The 7,500-nt window shown below is 45.0% G+C and overlaps 1 protein-coding gene across 1 annotated transcript in view; it reads right to left on the bottom strand.

Moving 5' to 3' along the window:
• The window catches only part of ofcc1 (orofacial cleft 1 candidate 1), a gene marked incomplete at both ends in the record, with an annotated part of 195,334 nt that overhangs the window by 75,875 nt on the left and 111,959 nt on the right, over positions 1-7,500 (bottom strand). The window contains 2 exons of the mRNA XM_083663163.1: positions 5,612-5,999; positions 7,395-7,500. The exon at positions 7,395-7,500 is cut by the window's right edge and continues 9 nt beyond it. Coding sequence (XP_083519289.1) covers positions 5,612-5,999; positions 7,395-7,500 — 494 coding nt within the window. The remainder of the gene's footprint in view (positions 1-5,611; positions 6,000-7,394) is intronic.

The raw sequence follows: 7,500 nt of genomic DNA, 5'->3' as shown, positions 1-7,500 counted from the left end.
AATAATAATAATAATAATAATAATAATGCTGTCTATATGTATTTAATTTCACTTGCACTAACTGCTTGTTCACCGCTAAGATTTTGAGGTAGAATTCTACTTGTGCAAATAATATTAACTCTTAGCAAAGGGGGTGTCCTTGTTTGTGAGTTTGCTGTGTGTGTGTGTGTGTGTGTGTGTGTGTGTGTGTGTGTGTGTGTGTGTGCAAAGCAGCCCACGGCCAGCTGCTTTTTTACAAACACAAACACAAAACATGGACCCAGAGACTCACACTACCATGGTTTAGAACGGTTTCATGGACAATACCCGAACATAGCTCTCTCTCTCTCTCTCACACACTCACTCACACACACACACACACACACACCTACACACACACACTCATTATGTCCACCAGGCCCTGCTGCCGATGCTCAGATGTGGAACTAGAATGAGTGAGTGCGGAGGCAGCATGGAGAGCTCGGACAGCTGAGGGCTACGTCCATGAACTCCGAGCGCTGGAGCTGCCACAACTTCAGCCTCTCCAGACACCCAAGGCCAACAACAAACTCCTTGTTATCCCCCGCGCTCTGAGCCGTGTCAGGACCAGGCACACACACACACACACACACACACAGAATAATATTATAATATAAATAATATATTATTATTTATGTAGATACTTGCATACACGCACAAACATATTTACTGTAAGGGTGTACCTGCAAACACGTGTAGCATGCAATTGCAATCGCACACGCCTCTTTCTCTCACACATTCTCTCTCACACACACACACACACACACACACACACACACACACGCGCGCACACACACACGCGCACACACATGCACACACACACACACACACACACACACAAACACAAACACACACACATGCACGCACACACACACAAAAGCCTGAGGGCCATGACATTGTGGAGACCCCATCGCTGTGGTACGATGCGACCAAGCCGAGAGATCCCTGGTTCTCGCTCACCAGGCCTCTAATTGCCCCGTGATTGGTCCAAAGTTATCCACCGATCGAAGGTCAGCGAATCCCCAGATTACCCAAGAGTCTATGGCTGAGCTCTTGTGCCAAGGTTGTTCTGATATACAATGCTTTGTTGTCGTTTTGCGCGTAGCAATGTGCATTTTATCCAGGATGACTCATTTTATTGTAATGGTTTAATCGTACACACACAGACACACACGCACGCTGCGCTTTACAGCTCCCTTTTCACCGCCACCGGTGGAAGTTTGTCGCTCTTGACAGTCAAGTCAGTCTCTTTATCTTGTTCAGCGAACTGCACAGAGGACATATGCTGCACTTGTCTTATCTCAGGAAAACTGGGAATTGTCAATTCCAGGAACATTTTGGAGGCAATAAAAAAATGTTTTCCTTTGGGTGTGTTTGTCCCATACGCTCTTTGTTTGTCCTCCACATAAAAAGTCCTTTGGGCTTGTTTACTGCACCCGCTGTGTAAGTGTGTCCTGGTATCTCTGCTGTGTAAGTGTGTCCTGGTATCTCTGCAAACAGGCTTCCACATGACAAAGGTTCAATCCATCCATTAGGAATCCGGACACTGTTGGACTCATCGGGGGGATGTGGAGTGCGACTGATTGAGAGGGTATGATGCAACACTGTGCTTTAAATCTCTGATGACTAGGACCAGCCTCCAGGGGAGCACATCCTCCAAGTGCAGGGCGGCGCTCCAAACAAGACATTAGATGAGAAATCCTCGAAATCACCATCCTTGCTCAAGGGGCTGGATATTCTGATGCATTTGTTAAAAAAATATATAAAAGGGGGGAAGGGGGGATTAAGCTACAAAAGGGTGACAGATCCTCAGCATCCACATACTATAGTGATCCACTAAGGGGCGATCATGAAAGAAGACGCTAATCTAATTAGTCATTTGGATTCAAACAGACCCAATGTAACTGGATCATTCAGTTAATGTGAAAGGTCACTTAACCCAGTGTGCCTCTAGCTAGTCCCCACGTTTAAAAGCCAAATAGGCTCCATTATGCTCGGACAAGTCAAATGAGGTAAATTGGAATTATTACCATCCGATGGCGACTTAATCAGCGACACAAAAACATCAATGGCACACAAGCGCACATAATCGTCTCAGTTTTTTCTGGCAAAACTTGTCACTTGTCCGAGTTATTATCTCGGATTGGGATGTCAGGTTTTGTTCTGTAATAGACACCTCATCGAGGACTGTGATTTTTCTAAAGGGATTAATTAACTTACGGCCCCAGGAATACAAACTTCCAGTCTCACTGTCAAGCTCTAGTGTGTGTATGTTACCGCAATGACAAGAGGTCTCCATATACTTGTCCTGATTCCGAGACAAACGGGTAATGAGAAAAAGAGAAGGGGATCTCTGCACAGTGCACATCAGAAACAGAGAGAGGCATGAAATGGGAAGGAAACGTCTGAAAGCAGCAGACTTGACAGAGCACTGACGAACGGGGATAATTTGTTCGTCTTTTCCTCACTGAATTGGATTTCCATTTTTGGCGAGGTTAAAGTTGTCCGTCCAATCACTCCCTTCAGCCTTGACGTAATCTCCCCCATCTGAATGCCATAACTCGCTCCAGAGGTAATGCAACATGAACGGATCCGTATGCAAATGGGGCACAAACGTCAGGTCGGCTTAGGGAACGGGCGCGGATGAGGTGCCGCGCAGGACACCTTTTGATCCGTTATTTCAGCTACGGATCGGGTTCACTTCCCCAGAAACCTCCTCACCTGGCTGATTGTGTGTGTGTGTGTGTGTGTGTGTGCGTGTGTGTGTGTGTGTGAGAGAGAGTAAGAGGCGTGTGTGTGTGTGTGTGTGTGTGTACTATATGTGTGTGCCTACGTCTAGGTCTGTGTGTGTGTGTGTGTGCCTGTGCTTGCAGTTGTGTGTGTGTGTGTGTGTGTGTGTGTGTTGAAGAGACCTGGTACTTCTTGCCTTGTGTGGCAGAACATAAATCTCCCATAGTGAGTGCCTCCCTCCCTCCCTCCCTCCCTCGCTCTGTGGAAAGGCAGTCAGTTGGTTGGGGACACTTCCCTTGTGGGCGTTAGGATCTCTGTGGGGGGTCAGAGGTCAGCCGGCGGAGGAAGCGACAAGCTGTGAAATGTAAAAGACCAATTTCTTCCACATGTTTCGGTGCTGGGAGAACACTGCCAAGCTGTCAGCCGGCATCACGTTTAAAATGGGCCAGGGTGCTACCCAGCAGACCTGTCACAACTCATTTGTAATTAAAAAGCCTGTGTGATGTTTAAAGCAGAGCACCCCAGAAACTTTTCACGACTGTTAAATAAAGATGAGCCGTGCGTGCAAAAAAAAAGGGTAAAAAAAAAAGCATTAATAACAGTGGAGCTAGCTGGACGTCTTTGTAGTAGATCAATACCAAATGAGCCCATGTGTTTGATTCCCAACAAGAGCCAGGATGGTGGATGACCTGAAACTAGGCGGGAAACAAGGCGTTAGGTAGGGAATGATTTTCCTTGTTTATGGAGAACATGATTTAGGTAATAAAAAAGTGTATTTTATTTATTTATTTACTTATTTGAAATTAGTTTTGCCTACAGCACAAACATCATTGTCATACTTGAATACAAGCAACCTATCCCGTGGCTTCCATGTCACATGGACAGCCACTGATTCTCAAATATAGATTTTGGATATTATCCAGCAGGCAAAAAATAGGGTAACACTTTATAATAACGTTCAGTCGTAAGTCATTTGTAAGCCTTTAGTTAATGATGAACTAATCATTTACAAAACGTTAATTGTAGATGATTAATAAATAAGTGTTATGTTAAGATATCACAATGTACTGTAAGTCATCTATAAACTTTTAGTAAATGAAGTGATCCTCGTTCCTTTCTAGCCTATCGTGCCTCGTCCTTGTCCTCCTTCCCCTCATCCTCTTCATCGCTCATTTCCACCATATCTCGTTGGTTTTCCCTTGAGGTCTCGCTCACTTCGCAGGCTTGCGCTATGCGTGCGAGCTCGCCCGGCCTCGCCCGCTACGCGGGCTCACATATGTACCTATGTTTTGGGGTGTGATCGCCTGTCAATTGATCACGCAGCTCACCACTGTGGTGCTAACCTACAGTAGCTAGCGAAGGTGCTAATGCTAGCGTCAAAGTTAGCGCTACTAAAGTTGTCAGAGGTGTCACCTCCGACACAGTATTGTTATCCCAAGATTTTGATGCTATGGTATTCCCAAATATTATATTTTATATATATATTATAGTTTCACATGTATTCACATGCCAGTGCCTAAGCTTAAGCTCAAACACAGCCTTCTTCGGCTGTGTCATTTCGGGTTCAACTGCTCCACAGCGCCAGATGTATCGGTTCAGTGCTCAGTGGTGTGAGGGTGTATTGTAAGTTAACAAATTAGACCATCGGCTGCGCTTCCTTGAATATCGTGGATATAAGACTCGATCCAGTTGCTGTAGCCCTTTTTTTTAAATAAATCCTATACACATTCATCTGCCCATTTATCGATCAAATGAAATTGGTGTGACAGAACTCAAACTTTTGGTCTACTGCTCCCATGTTCAGACAGGGGTTTGGATGAGAGTCTCGTTCATTCCCAACCAGCGGGTGACGTCAACACAATATGGCCGCGCTGTGAATAAGGTATACATACGGCCACAGTGACCTTGAACTTTGACCTTTGTCCACCAAAATCTAACCACTTTATTCTTGAGTGCGAGTGGATGTTTGAGCCAAATTTGAAGAAATTCCGTTATGTCGTTCCTGAGATATCGCCTTAACGAGCATGAAATGGGTGGTCGTGAGGTCACAGTGACCTTGAACTTTGACGTTTGACCACCAAAATCGAATCACTTCATCCTTGAGTCCAAGTGGATGATTGAGCCGAATTTGAAGAAATTCCCTCCAGGCATTCCTGAGATACTGCTTTAACAAGCATGAAAATGTCGGTCGTGAGGTCACAGTGACCTTGAACTTTGACCACCAAAATCTAATCAGTTCATCCTTGAGTCCAAGTGGACATTTGAGGCAAATTTGAAGAAACTCTGTCAAGGCGTTCCTGAGATATCACCCGAAACCATAATGCCTCCAGCCAAGCTATCGCCAGTGGAGTTATAACAAAACTGTATTAGGTAATGCTAAAGGTTTTTCTTTTCTCTTCCTTTCTTCCCAGGACATCAACAATATGAGTCCAAGAATCGGGATGGCAAATCATTGAGTATGTTGTTGGTTTAGCTAAATAAACATACAGTATTTACCTAGTGTTTTCCTACTTAAGATGGTTTGTTTACTTATATAAGTGGTGAATATTATTAAAAGAATTTATCTGAATCTATCAGCATTGTGAGTGTTCAAATATTTGCCTCAACTAACATAATTGATACAGTCTGTTGGATTTTTGCATATAATTTAAACAAGACATCAAACAAAGTTTAGTCTGATGTAACTTGTCAGTCATACTGTACTTGGCATGCTGTTTTTGACCCAGCCCTACCCTGAAGCACTTTCACCTCAGTGGAGAACTAAATGAAACCTGCCACTCTTCTCATCCCATTGCTGGTGACATTAGGCTGACATTTGCTCCCCACTGCGGCGTAGTCGGGGGTGGTCCCGCTGGACCCCTACCTGGCAGAGAGGAGGAAGAACAGGCAGAGTCGGCTGACAGGTGGAGAGAAGACCCCTGGTGAGAGTGCACCACAGCGGGCTCTCCTGCTTTGCTGCTGGGGCCCATGTGAGGCAGGTGCTGTGGGTGGGACTGGGACTGAAGCTGGAGGAGAAGGTGGGGCTGCGGACGGAGTGGCGGCTGGGATGAGGACTGTGGCTGGGGGCCGGGGTCAGGGTGGAGTGGCAGCTGGGGACCGGGGTCAGGGCGGAGCAGCGGCTGGGGTTGGGTGCCCGTCGGTGGGCCATGACGGACCTCAGGTAGGGGGATCAGCGGAGGGGGAAGAGGAGGTATGGGCAGGGTGACGTGGCGCTCGGCCACCACTGAGGTTCCACTAGGGCACCTCTTCACCTGAAACACAACACAGTTATGAGCTTATGAGCAGTATTTGTTGGCTGTAAGTAAAGTGTACTGTAAAACAAAAAAAGAGTATTTTTCTGTTGTCACTTTGGTATAAAGCAGAGGTATTAAAGCATTATGAATGCTAAACTTCTAATACATTACATTATGTCCACCACTTATAATACTTTATAAAACTTATTATAAATTGTTGATTGATTGAATTTATTTGACAAATTAAAAAATACAATACACCAACAAGCATACAGTATAAAATAATTAATCAGGATATCTCAATAAAGTCGTCAAATGTATTTTTGTGGTCCTGAGGTCTCGGCTGGGAGGCAAACATGATTATAAACATTTATGAAGCCTTATAAATGTCTTATGAATGTGCTCATAACGCATTATAGACATGACCTTCATAGAAAGTGTTACCAAAATAAGTGTAAGTAATACAAAAAGTAATGATGACAAAAGAATCGATTCTTGGGAGCTGTGAATCGATTCAGAATCGTGGAAGATATGAATCGCAATTCTTACATGAATCATTTTCTGGACAGCCCTAATTATATGCATATTATTCTACCATCACATCACCATTCAGCCATCTTACTAAGGAAGTGACATGTGCTTATAATTAAACTACAAGTGTTACTCATCAAAAGAATAAGTACGGACGACTATTGGCATTTGTCACAGTGTGGCGTAAGAGCAGAAAATGATTCCAATAAGACTACCACAAATGTAACGAGCATGTCTTGTACAGTGCATCCATGTCACCTGAGGGCGACTCCCTCAGGAATCTAAAGGACCATAGACGTTGGGTATGATAATGCTCTAACACAAACAACATGTCACAGTCACAGGGACATGAATAAAGAGACAAACCCAAGAGAGGGAACGCTTTGTTCTGGCTTTTAATTCAATTAAGCTGTTGACTAATCTGATCAATGCATCAACTCAAATGCATCCGGAATTGTTTGGTAAAGATGTGGTTCTTGTTCGCTGTCTGGGGCCAATTTCCAATTTCTCTGTTCAAGCCTTTTACCATAGCAAATTCAACCCCCAGCCACCCAGACCCACCATCCTGCCTTCAACCCCCAGCCACCCAGACCCACCATCAACCCCAGCCGCCCAGACCCATCCTGCCTCTAGAATAGTTCAAATCAGGTGATGCTCCAGCCAAGGCCCCATGGGCTCACTATGCAAAGTGAGGGAAACGAGACACACACACAAGCATATGGACCCACATTCAGACAGACATAAACATACAGCAAGTCATACCTGCACCCAATTGTGGACATACTATAAATGCATGCAAACACCAACACTAAGCTTAAACACAAACATATGCGTGTGAGCACACACACGCACGCACAAACGTGCATGCACACAGACACACACCTGAAAGTACAGGTTGCACAGCCAGTGGTCTAGATCAGAGGAGATGAGGCCTTCGATTTTGCCAAACTGGTCCAGGTGTGGGCTGGGGCTGCCCCTGAGCAGTGGG

Source organism: Poromitra crassiceps (assembly GCF_964638095.1).
Source record: "Poromitra crassiceps genome assembly, chromosome: 2".
NCBI classification, from domain to species: Eukaryota; Metazoa; Chordata; class Actinopteri; order Beryciformes; family Melamphaidae; genus Poromitra; species Poromitra crassiceps.
Note: the sequence above shows the minus strand (reverse complement) of the source record. Positions and strands in the feature narration are given on the sequence as shown.